The sequence below is a fragment of the Sander lucioperca genome, chromosome 3, assembly GCF_008315115.2.
Source record: "Sander lucioperca isolate FBNREF2018 chromosome 3, SLUC_FBN_1.2, whole genome shotgun sequence".
Taxonomy (NCBI): domain Eukaryota; kingdom Metazoa; phylum Chordata; class Actinopteri; order Perciformes; family Percidae; genus Sander; species Sander lucioperca.
Genome location: NC_050175.1, coordinates 973,741 through 986,531, shown reverse-complemented (window position 1 = coordinate 986,531; position 12,791 = coordinate 973,741). Strand labels below are relative to the sequence as shown.

The window sequence follows — 12,791 nt, the reverse complement described above, 5'->3', positions numbered from 1 at the left end:
CTATCTGTTATCCCATTAAAAATTCCAGTTATCACTCAGTGATTGTAGTATATTGGAAAGGGTTTGTATGTGTGTATATATATATATATATATATATATATATATATATATATATATATATATATATATATATATGTGTGTATAATGTAATGAGAAAAAACACTGACAAAACAGTTTGAAAGATCTTGACGTGGCTTCTGCCCAGCAGTTAATCACAATTTAAACAAACCAGTATAACCCAGGATACAGGACAGAAACTCCTGATTTTGGCTGACAGATAATTAGATATCACCTTAGCAGTCAATGTGACAATCTCTCTTTACATTTCAAATGTAATATGTTACCACATCATTCTCTAGAATTGGTTGGCTACTGTCTGAAAACTATCAAAGCAATGGATTTTGCCCAGACTTTTACAGATTATCAACTAAATAACAGGTAAATACACTGGAATAACGTTATTGAAAAACTAATTTTTATTTTCCCTAACTCCCCTGCTATAATAATCCCAGAGATTCCTGATGCAGTAGTGCACTATAACTCCAGAGCAGTTGGTTGCACCAATCCCATGTCATATAATTAAAGATGCATCCAGACACACAGATAAATCTAATCTCTTCCAACGTGCACAACTGTGGGCCGTGAAACTGTCCATGATATTTACAACAGCAAGGAAAAACCATTAAGGCATTTTAACACACTTCTGTACACCACAAAGCAAGTAAGGACATACATTCTGTTTTCAAAACTAATTAACTAAAGTAAAATGCGGACGGACAGGCTTTGAACTTAAATAAGGTAGAAAAATAAGAGCACAAAATGTGTAAAGCCAGGAATGAGTAAACTGATTTGAAATCATTAGGCAGGAATTACTTGTGGACACATCTCTAATGGCACATAACATGTAGCAGCTGTTTATGACAAAACTTCTATAAGAAGGAAGCACATGAGGATAGCAGCATGACGCACTCAGCTCACTTAAAGGAAGAACAACAGAAACCTGACACTGCAGCTAAAAATCAACCAGCATTCCTCATACTGTCCCTACTTACACAGGATATCTGACTTTTCTGTCCAGTATCATAGCCTGCAGTAAAAGAGGGTAAACAATGAAAATGATACATTCTTTAGAGGTCCAACAGCAATTAAGGAGCTTTACAAAAAACATCAGAGACACAGGTGCTCAGGTTCACTCAAGTTCAATAAAGAGAGATAAATATAAAGTAGGACTTGTTCAGGTCCCCACTGAAGACTGAAAAATAGAGGCCTTTGTTTCAACATCCTGTCATAGAAAATCCCACAGCATAGATATGAATTTTGAGTGGAATAAACCAGCAGTCCAGGCGTCTGCAGTGACCAGTGTGCAGTCAGCAGTACTGCACAAGTACCGCTGGGATGAACAGTACTCGACAAACAATCAATATTCTGAAGTGAAGCCTCTCGTCCCGACAATCCCTTGACATTTACAAAAAGTCTTCACTGCACTGAATAGAAATCAGAGCAGACACAGTCACGTTCATTCAAGTCAGGAAAGGCTTCTTAAGAGGACAGTTTGGGTTTGAGTTGAGGAGGACTAAGGGCTGAGCAGAGGCTTTATACTTGGACACACTACTTCAGTCTCCATCCAAGTTTGGCTTTTTAAAACTGATGATATCTCAAGTTAAAAATGGTGAATTGAAAATTCCACTTGATACAACTTCTTAAGCATAATGAAAACGTTCTTCATGTTTAAAAGGGGGCACTGAAGAAGAAAAGCACTGGTAACAAAGCGTATATTTTGAATAAATACTGACAAAGGCTTGGCATGATTGAACCGCTGAATGATTCAGTGACACTGCACTGTTAAAGGAATGGCTTGACATTTTTGGGGGAAATACATATTTGGCTTAGAGTTAGAAGAGAAAATGAATATCACTCTCATATTCCACATCCTTATAAATAAGACTACAGCCAGCAGACCTGCCCACCAGCACTTTGAAGCTCACTCGCTACCTTCAGACAGAGCCAGGCTAGCTGTTTCATCCTGTTTCCAGTCTTTGTGCTAAGCTTGGCTAAACTACCTGGCTGCTGAGTGTAGCCTTATATTTTACAGACAGATATGAGATTGATATCAATCTTCCAATCTAACTCTCCACCAGAAAGCAAATGAGTGTATTTCCCAAAATGTCAAACTTTTGTGGTTCAAAGGTGTGTAAAAAGGTAGGTCTGGTGTTATTTTATACTTTGCTTATTGTCAACAAGTCCCATGAAAACACCAAAACCAACAATGTATTAATCAGCAATGTATTACCCCGAAGCCTGATATAGCTTATTCCTCTGCGCCATAGAGCTCCATTATTGTCCAAAAACTATTAAAACTATTAAAGACATCAACAACCCACAACTGGACCTGTCTGGTTTTTAACTAGACATGTCTGGTTCCCCCCCCCCCCCCCCAGACTAGAGTATCATTAATCAGGTAAATTAATATGTGATCACTTAACAGGCTTTTATGGTTCACAGTATAGCGGTGCATAATGGCTCTGGGTAACGACACAAAGGCTGCTTTGGCGTTGTAAGATCATGTTGCCAATATTGTATTGGTACTGGTGGCCAAAGAGTTTGGTTTTCTGGAACAGGCTCATGATGAGTTTATGTCCAAACACGTTAAACAAGGGTGTCTGTTTGTATTTAACTGTGGGAGTCAACATTTAGCTCCTGTTTGACAAAGAGATTTACTGTATTACACAGACCATAAGCACTGCCAATGCTGGTTTTAATTGCATATGCATCATTTTGTGCATATGCAGATTTGTATGCACTCAAAGTGTTGAATGGAGCTACTTATATATGTACTTCCTCCTTGTGGTGGGCTAAGGTACGGGTCTCACCTCTGGATCTGGTCGGGACATCTTTAAAGGACACTTTAACAGACAGAGCAGATATTGCTGACACCAGGTCTCAACAGAGTGAGGGGAAGGAGAGTATCTTCCTAAACTCTTCAGCATGGCGTTGTCTCCCTCCCTGAATCTCCCCCCTCATCACTGAAGGTCCTGCTGAACCTGCAGAGCCTGCTCTTGCCCTCCCTCCTCCTCTCATCCCTGCTTCTTATTTCTCTGCTTGGCACTTCCACGGTAAAGTGGCTGTTGCTGTCCTCTGCTTTCACAGAAGAAGACAAGGGCTCGAGAGGTGAAGTCACCTCCAGCCCCTGGGAGTGAGGGTGGGTTGGGGCTGTCTGGGAGCTGCTGGGAAGCACAGGGGGTGAGATGGGGGACAAGGGCCCCAAGGGGGAGTAACGTCTCAAGGAAACACCCTTTAGGTTAACAGCGAGCTCCAGGACTAGTTTCCTAGATGCCCGGGTGTGGCAAGGGGGCACAGAGGCTGCCTGGGCTGAAGAGTCACTCTGAACAGGGGTGGGGGGCTCAGACTGTGGAGCCCTACTGCTTCCCCTGCTGACAGGCGACAGTTCCTCCTCCTCTGGACTGTCCACTGACTGCAATGAGAGAGGGGATGCAGGGCTCTCTGGCGTGCATGACTGCAGGTCCATGGTGGCTGAGCAGCAGGAGCCAGGCATACCCATTACATCAGCATCATCCCGCAGCCCAGCTCCAGACCTGGACCTTGCCAGGGACCCCTGCACACCCACAGTTCGGTAGCTGTGGAGCCCCAATGTGATCTGTGTGGGTCCAGGGGAGTCGAGCAGCGGGGCGTGGCCTCTGGTTCGCCCCACACTGTGAAACAGGCGAGTCCACAGATGCCCGAGACGCCGACGAGAGGAGGAGGTGGTGGAGCGCCGTGTCGAGTGACGTCTGATCTGTCTGCGCATCGCCAACCGCAGGTTCTGCAGCACGGAGGCCTGGAGGAAGGGACGGGCAGACAGAGAGGAAGACACAGAGAAACGATAATTCTGTTTCTATCGAACTATCAAGTAGATAGCAAGCAAAGCAAACAAGATATAATGTGTTCATTTGTGATCTTTAGATGTGCTCGCAGGCAGATCTTGTTACCATATCGGCCAGTATTTGAAGTTAAATGGCTACTGCCTATAGCTTGATATTTACCATAAAGATATCAGAATGCCACTGATATCTGACTCCCAACAAGAAAGAAGCTTATTTCCCAAAATATTATTACTTTGAGTAAATAACAAAATGAGGCACAAGATAGTAATAATGGAAACACATTTTACAATAGCTTTTGCTTCAATGTACATGTACCTTTGGTCATTAAAAGACAGGAATTTCAGTGTTTGCTGAAACAGAAATTGAATTCAAAAGAAGATAGTGACTGCTGTTGTCTGTGGCAGGATCGCACTACTGCTGCTGGCTACCAAAATGGCAAACATGAGTTGGTCACATCAGTATGCTCAAATCCTGAGTCTCAGAGGCCCAGAATGTACTACTGTGTGTAAATGCACTACCTGGGTGGGGTTGTAGACTGGGAAATCCTCCACTGGAGGGATGAGACCCTGGGCGATTAACTGACCATACGAAGGGGGAGCTTCTCTTTGAACAAACTCGGCCTCCATGCGAGTCATCTGAGTCTCGAAAGCTCTGCAAGGAGAGAGAAAGAGAAGAAGGAAGAGACAGCAGGACAGAAGAAAGGAGAAAGAATTGAAGAGACTGATTAGGAAAACATCTTAAGAAACCTTGTTAGTGAAACACTCGGCCGAGTGTGTGGCATCTGCACCACCAACAGCACTCAGATGCACTAACAAACTCTGTGGACTGACCTAGGAGAAAAGACGTGTTGCTATGGTGATTGATTTATTCTGAAACAAAGCATTGAATAAATCAAAGGGATGCAGACAAACAGGTAGATAACATGCAAAAGTGATGTAAGAAGGGGGGGCAGTAATACATGCTGGATATAGAAATAGACTGAGGCATTGTGTCCCCACCTGTACTCTCTGTTCCTGAGGGAGTGGAGTTTGAGGGCACAGCCGAGGGCAATGACTAGCAGGAGACTACAGACCAGACTGCCGATCAGGGCGGCTGTGATCACTTTCCTGGGCACCGCTGCCAGGCAGTCCCTCTCATCGCTCCCGTCTAAGCAGTCCTCCTGGCCGTCACAACGCCACGTCTCAAAGATGCACAGGTTAGTCCCACAGTGGAAGTTTCCAGGTTGGCAATCGTAGCAGTTCTTCTCGTCCGACCCATCCGGGCACCTCTTCTGGTTGTTACAGCGCTCAGAGGCCGGGTAGCACACTCCAGTACCACCCTCGCAGGGGAACTCCCCGTCTGGGCACGTCGGGCAGGCCTCCTCGTCGCGGCCAGATGGGCAGTGCCAGTAGCCGTCGCAGCGTTGGCGTTCAGAGTAGCAGCCCTGATCGCTGCCACAGGGACGCTCGCCAGGAAAACAGTAACCTTTGACCTGGGAGGGCGGAGGAGAAATACATCACTGCCTAGACACTGAGGGGACGACTTGTTCTCTACTTGATAAACATCGATCCCTGCAACAACAGAACGGCTACTCTATATTCCAACTATACTACTAACCAGAAGAGTGTTGATTCTTAAATATAGACAGAAATGGTGAAAGGAACCCAAAAGAAGACGTTTGAAACATTCAGAATTGAGAGGGAGAAGCTTAGGGAAGGAGGTTTTAAATGTAAGTTATGGAGATGAATGAAGTGTATAAATCTGGAGAAAGTGGAACAAGTTTTATGAAAACAGGATACAGTATTCCCAGTTTGCAGTACCTGGTATGTGGCGTTGAAGCCATGTCCAGGGCTGTGAGGCTGGGCCATGTACAAAACACTCATCTGCCCCCGACTGGACTCTAGCAGCGCCGGGCGCCTGTTGTTATGATACGACAACACCTGTAAGAGGTGCTCTGCATGCTGGAGCAGGCCATCGTAGACATGCAGCGAGTCTCCGGGCCCCAGCTGCAGGTCCAGCTGCAGCACGATGGGCTTGGGGTCCTGAGTGTCCAGCAACCACGAACACCTCAGCTCCGCCACAGCGGTCCTGTTAGCCCGGAAAAAATCTGGGGAAGCAAAGGAGCCGTAGAAGTTCCCCAGATGTTTGCCACAGGTGGTGTCGGGGCAACCCAGCTCATCGGTGCCATCGGGACAGTCTCGGGCTCTGTTGCAGCGCAGGGTGGCAGGCAGACAGCGGGTGGACTGGGCCTCAGTGCATGGGAGGGAGCCGAAGGGGCAGGGGCCAGGCCGGGCCTCAGTGGGAGGGGGGGAGCAGCTGCGTTCGTCTGTGGCATCGCCGCATTCATCCTGACCGTTGCACTTCCAGGAGCGAGGAAGACACTTCCCATTCCCACACAGGAATTCATCTGACTGACAGCTGCTCTGACCCAGGTGACCTACAGAGAAAAGAGAGTGACAGATTGCAACACCAGCTACTAACACTCCAGAGAAAGGTTCACACAGAACGTAACACAAACTGACACGTTAGCATTTAGCAGAGAGAAACAACAGAATGCATTTTGAATCCACACACACAAGCAATAGCGATCTCCATCATAAACAGAGGCACTTCATTATGACTACTGTAAGGCCAATCACTGCCTAAAGGGTTTAGTTTATTTCAGAACAGTCTGGCAGCTGGTTCCTCCTTGTTAATTTGAATACTCTTTGTCTGAGTTCATATAAATCCTGATCCGGCGTCCCAGGCCTCAGTCGTAATTTGCTGGGCCATGCTGAAAGCCACTTTAGAATTTTGTGAAAGCTGAATTTTTTTAATTAAAAAAATTAGGAACAATTTGTATATAATGATACAGCTGAGTACCCTAAGTACTCTGTGTTTTTACTCTAGTAAGGGTGGGATAAGATCAGAGATGGGTACAAAATACAACAAGTTTCTTGTTACAAATTACAAATATGTGCTAATCAAATGTATCAAAAATAACATACAAAACACTGGATTGCTTCATCTTTACTGACAATTTCATTATTTATATTTCAAATTGTGTACATTTTACACATTCTAAAATTACAAATGTATATTCACTCAGGTTAAGGACTGAACCAAAGATAACCTTAATATCCTCCCTCGTCCAGCTTACCTCTGATGTAGGACAGGCGAAAGCCCTGGGCTTGCCCCGAGCTGTTGGCCTGAGAGTGGAAATAGAGCCAAACACGCCCCCTGGTGGAGATGAAGGGCGGAGGCGGCATGGAGCCACACAGCCTGGATTCCCCATTCTTCGTTGGTGTCAGCAGGAGCCAGTCTCCCAAACAATTCCCTGACTCCGCTACGTCAAAGTTACGGAAACTAGAGCAGAGGATTGATGGTTTCAGGTGCTTACTCCACAGCGAATGTCGTGTGTGTATACTGAATGTGTGAGTGATTGTACCTGATGGTAAGGACCTCTCCCTGAGTGCCCTGGATATGCCAACTGCAGTTGACACCAGGGGGGTAGTTTAAAGGCCACGAGGGGCTGTAGATCACACCCCTCCGCTCAGTATGGACCTCCACTCGCTCACTGCAGCCTGCTGGGGGGACAGAGGGAGATTGGAACACACACATTAGTGAGGTTGGTCTCAGCCTGCAATCCTTATGTGGATGTTTATGTGTTACCAACAATAAACTGACCTGGAAGATTAAAAGTATTATTATTTTACACTGTTAGGTCTTCATGAATAATATAAAATAATATATTAAAAAAAAAATGTGTGAGTCCATCTCTTAATATTATTTGACTTTTCCCTAATGAAGTTGTAAATTTGGTACTCACAAATATATTTTAACTTTTTTGTTAAAAAAAAACAAAACTGCTGGGCACTGCAGTTTTTGGCAAACATTACTCAAATGATTAAATAGTGTGTTTGTTGGGGAATTTTTTGAGCTGCAGGTTGATACCGATGTTGCTAGTGAATATTTCTGGCTGTAATACTCACAGTGCAAATGTGTGTCTCATGATGTGTTTCTAAGTTTTTGGACAACAATAGAGCTCCATGGCACAGAGGAATAGTAAGATATATCAGGCTTTATGGTAGCTACACAGAACATACTTGTTACTAGGATCAATTCATTGCTGGTTTTGGTCTTTTCAAGGGATTTCTTAACAATAAGAGGCTATAGAACATCACCAGACTTTATATATATACATATATATATTTCATATATGTAAATTCTGTGACCTTTCTCTTACAGAGCATTTTATGTAACCATAAGGCATCCTTATTATCTTAATGTCCTAAGAGGGAAACTACACCACTTTTCACAGAAGAGATAGGGTCTGTTCCTTTATTCATGATCAACTAAGAATTATGCATGCTCAGCAGGATCCATACTGCTACTGCCAAATTACCCCCCCCCCCACACACACACACACACACACACACACACACACACACACACACACACATCACTCACTCACATTAGTTCCTTTATTCAAACTCATGTGCAGAATTTGTCATGACCTTAGCATAACAGGAACAGTAATGCATTAAAGGATGTTACCACATTTTTGCTGCATTCTACAAAAATGTATACTGTTTAATTAGATTCTCATCTATTGTCTCGGATCTGTGCAAAAACCTTAAAACAATTCATTCGACAAGACAAATGACCTTACTGCCTTTCGGGGGAGCTCTGTGCTGATCACATGGGGGCTAAAAGAGAAGCAGCAGCAGTCAAACTGGCAGCCAAGGCAACAGCATCGCCGGCTGCCATCACGCCATTGCTCCAGGGAACAACATGCAGTGTGAGGTGGCCAAGAGGAGCACTTGGAATAAGACACAAACCTCTATGGAGTGCAGGCAAAGGGTGCTATTGTTTATATTAATACTTTCTGAGGGTTTGTCTCACAGTTGTTTTAAAAAAGGAATTGATGCCACAGGAGAGTGATGTATGAATAAGTTAAATTGTGACGTAAATGATAGGCTACATCAAGTGGGGAGGATTTCATTCCTTTCTTTTTTGCTGAGAACAAGAATATAAAGCTGCTATGTTTAATCATCTCATTACTGCTCAACGCCACAGTCGGAATGGCACACGTGCAAAAAGAAGCTGTTAAGCCTCTTAATTGACCAGAACCACAGAGACGGAACATTAGCTGAACTGCTTAACAAATGATTATTCAACATCGTCACACAGCAGAGAGTATCTGCTCAGTATTGCTGATGGGGTGTGTTTGTTTCAGGGTTTCTTGATGAATCAGTTACGTCAGCAGAGTGAAACAAGCTCAGTGATGGATATCGACTACCCGGACAAAGCTACCGTAGCGCACGCACGCACGCACGCACACACACACACACACACACACACACACACACACACGAAAGTAGAGTAGAGCTGCATAATGTTGCTGTTTGTGCAACGAGTTTTCAATCACAGTTTTGACTGTTTTTCACAACAGCGATGCTAAATAATATAGGCTATATATTTTTATGATTATCAATAAATGTATTGACCATTCTGTATGATTGATTGCTGCTGCAGTTTCCTCGGTCTTCTAAGTCAAAGGTTGCCGAAATAACCTGATAGTGGCAGGTCGGAGATGTCAGCACGGGGTAAAGCTTCAGGGTGTTCTGAAATGTGGCGTTCACTGGTGTTTAGTTTCATCTTCATGTTTATATGTAGCATCAGAGGCAAAATACAGTAAATACAGTAAATTGCAGTTTCTCTACCCATAGTAGCCTCAAATGACCAGGATGCAGCTACAAGACAGTAGTAGGCCTATACGTTGTGAAGACTGGGTACAACTCTTCTTCTTAACTGAAGATTGGTCTTTGCTCTTATGATGTGCTGCTAATTTGTTTGGTATTTTCAACCAGAAACCTGATGCAATAAGTTGCATTGTTTATATTGTATCGATCAATGGTGGAAGTACTCAGATCTCTAACTTAAGTAAAAGTACCAATACAACAATAAAAGTACCATCAGCAAAATATAAAAAAAGTTATGCAGAAAAATGTTCCCTGTGTGTGATGTATTATAATTATATGTGACATTACCAAATTGTTAATTGAGGTAAAATCTTAAACTCAAAAGCAGCTAGATAATAAATATAGCTGTTAATTAATTGTAATAAAAGTATAAAGTAATAAAGAAAAACTCAAGTTAAGTACAAGAACCTCAAAATGGTACTTAAGTAGAGTACGCTAAGTAAATGTACCTAGTTCCATTCCACCACTGATATCAGTACAGAGTACCTGAGGGAGGAACACGTGGATGGTGGATGTGTTGCAGTATTAATCCCTTCCATTTTCATCTGTGTTATTTGCAAAAACAAAATGTAATATCTAAGCTCTACAACTGGTTAGAATGCTGTGTGTGTGTGTGTGTGTGTGTGTGTGTGTGTGCGTGTGTGTGTGTGTGTGTGTGAGAAAGAGAGATAGAGAGAGACAGGCTGTGTCAGCGACACAGACAAGTGGAGACAGAGCAACACTTCATGCTACAATGTAGCACATGTAAAGAAATCAATTAAAATTAAGTATAAACTCACCGATTTTAATACACTCTTTGACCAGACTAAAATGCAACATCTACTTGAAGAAAATCCTCCTCACAGCTCACTCTGCTCCTTTACTCCTCCACTTCATGGGTTTTGGTTTTCTTTCTCTTCTTACGTTTGACATTTGATACTTATGTACGATTTTATATTAATGTGTGTATTTTTTCCTATGATTTTCTAGTTCTTTTTATGTATTTATTTGTTTTAGTTTACTCAATGAATTGTATGTATGTTCTTACTTTCTTATTATTTATTAATAGCATTATTGGCAATGTTGTTTTCCTGACATTCATGCCAATAAAGCATTTTTGAATTTGAATTTGAATTTGAGAGAGAGAGAGAGACAGAGAGAGAGAGAGAGAGAGAGAGAGACAGAGAGAGAGACAGAGAGAGAGAGAGACTTGTACTTTGTGTGTGAAAAGGTGTCAAAACTACTGTAAAAGTACTGACAGCGTTTGGGATAGTGTGTTTGGGATAATGTGTTTGATGGGGTGGTGTGTGTGACAACTTGTTCTCTAGGTCCCCCTCACACACACACCTCTAAACATGTGACACAGTTTGATCCCTGTCTCTCGGTGTGGCAGCCTTCTTTATTTCCATGCCAATAAAGTGAAGGATATGATAAGAGAGAGAGAGAGACAGACAGACAGACAGACAGACAGACAGACAGACAGAGAGAGAGAGAGAGAGAGAGAGAGAGAGAGAGAGAGAGAGAGAGAGAGAGAGAGAGAGAGAGAGGAGGATGGGGGTGGGTGGGGGGGGAGCGGCTGGCTGCAGACAAGCAGTGATGTAATGCTGATAGCAGCATCACATTTGTGAAAGAGCATCCATGTTTCCACACTAACCCTGCTCATGTACCCACCGCAGATCGATACGCCCGCAGGTTTCTGCAGAAAGCGATCGCCTCATCTTCTCACTCCATCCGATCACAACAATGAACACACTACGGTCTTCATCTGTCATACCGTATCACACAGGACTCAGAGCAGCAGGCTGAATAACAGCCACGCTTCTCTTCTGTGAACAGCAGCTTTAAAGGAGTGCTCTGCTGTGATAGTGATGTCATGATGTTAGAAGCTTTATTAACTACGAGACCTCCAATTATGATAAACAGGCATAATAATAACCACTAACAAATCAAATCACTGCATTTGCTTGGTAATTTGAATGTCTTGGATGCAACTATATATTTCCAGTTGGATTAACAGCACAGATAAATCAAATATGTATACATATTTCCATCTAAACATAACAGCAGTGTAGCCCAGATGCATTGTTGTTCCTCACCTGCACAGAGCAGAGCAGAGCGGAACCACAGCAGCGCGAGCAGCAGCTCCGTCAGTCCCATGGCCCAGCGGGGACTTGTGCTCTTATCTCGGACACAATGTCCACAGTTTGCTCGACATCTGTGTCCTTCAGCGAAGTACGCTCCCGCATCTGTTTTCAGCTCAGACACACCAAAATGTCCTTACTATAGAAATGCATTGTGTCCTTTGCAACGGTAGCAAAAATACGTCAAGGTAGTTACGGCAAACCACACGATTTCCGTTCAACGTCTTCAAAATAAAAGCCACATGACATTTAATCATTCATTAAGTAGGAATTGGAGAAACCATTTCAAATGGAGGGTCCAGGCTGGGGCCACATGCGATTTTAGGGGTACCAAATATATTAAGCCCAAGTGTTACTTACCACCAACCCTCCAGGTTTTGTTCTACAAAAGACTAACATACCATATAATAATAAAAAAGAATTTTCAGTTAATGTAAACCTACATTTTATTTATCACTGCACGTGAATAATATCTCCTCTTTGGGTGTAAAGGTGGGGTTATAAATATATGTAAATATTTGCCCCAATTAGGGGGGGTCGAGTATTAATATTACAGGCCACCCTGTACTGCTTTGCACATGGTAAGAGATCAATTTTGTTTTTGTTATTGTTGATCAGTGTGAAAAAAGAATATATATATATATATATATATATATATATATATTAATAGAATCTCATCATAAATAAAATATATCAACAAAAAGGCAAAAGAGTACATATACGTATTAAAATGAAAGGTGAAAAAACAAAAGGAAATTAGATAGAATTATATTTTTTATTATATTCACGTATGTTACCAAACACAGATATGGACACAAGGCTAACAACACTGCACACCAAAGAATTTCTAATAAGGGAAGAAGTTCCACTCTCTCGTTACTTCCGGCTTCTGAACTGGTTGCAGTTCCACCAGAGTTCCATATAGGGGGCGCTCACAGGCCAGTGCAGAATGAATGGGACTCTATGGAGCTATACCCCTCAAAATCCACTTTTCTCAGGATATAATTTTTTGTCTAGTAATTTGAATGTTGCATTTGAAAGGGGAGGCTAAGAAAATACACACTGCT

General features: G+C 42.9%; 1 protein-coding gene across 2 annotated transcripts; it reads right to left on the bottom strand.

Annotated features, from left to right (window-relative positions):
- Positions 1 to 453: 453 nt before the first annotated feature.
- lrp3 (low density lipoprotein receptor-related protein 3) lies at positions 454 to 11,895 on the bottom strand. 2 transcript variants are annotated; one of them, XM_031309190.2, is made up of 7 exons: positions 11,680 to 11,895; positions 7,288 to 7,426; positions 7,000 to 7,205; positions 5,681 to 6,297; positions 4,880 to 5,352; positions 4,400 to 4,532; positions 454 to 3,835 (listed from the first exon to the last, which is right to left on the bottom strand). In XM_031309190.2, exons 1-7 carry the CDS (start codon positions 11,738 to 11,740, stop codon positions 2,981 to 2,983), a joined length of 2,484 nt encoding a protein of 827 aa, XP_031165050.2. In that variant the 5' UTR covers positions 11,741 to 11,895; the 3' UTR covers positions 454 to 2,980. The 2 variants fall into 2 exon arrangements, with proteins under 2 accessions (XP_031165050.2, XP_035855001.1); XM_035999108.1 differs by having other exon boundaries at positions 7,288 to 7,423; positions 11,680 to 11,880.
- Between the last annotated feature and the right edge of the window lie 896 nt (positions 11,896 to 12,791).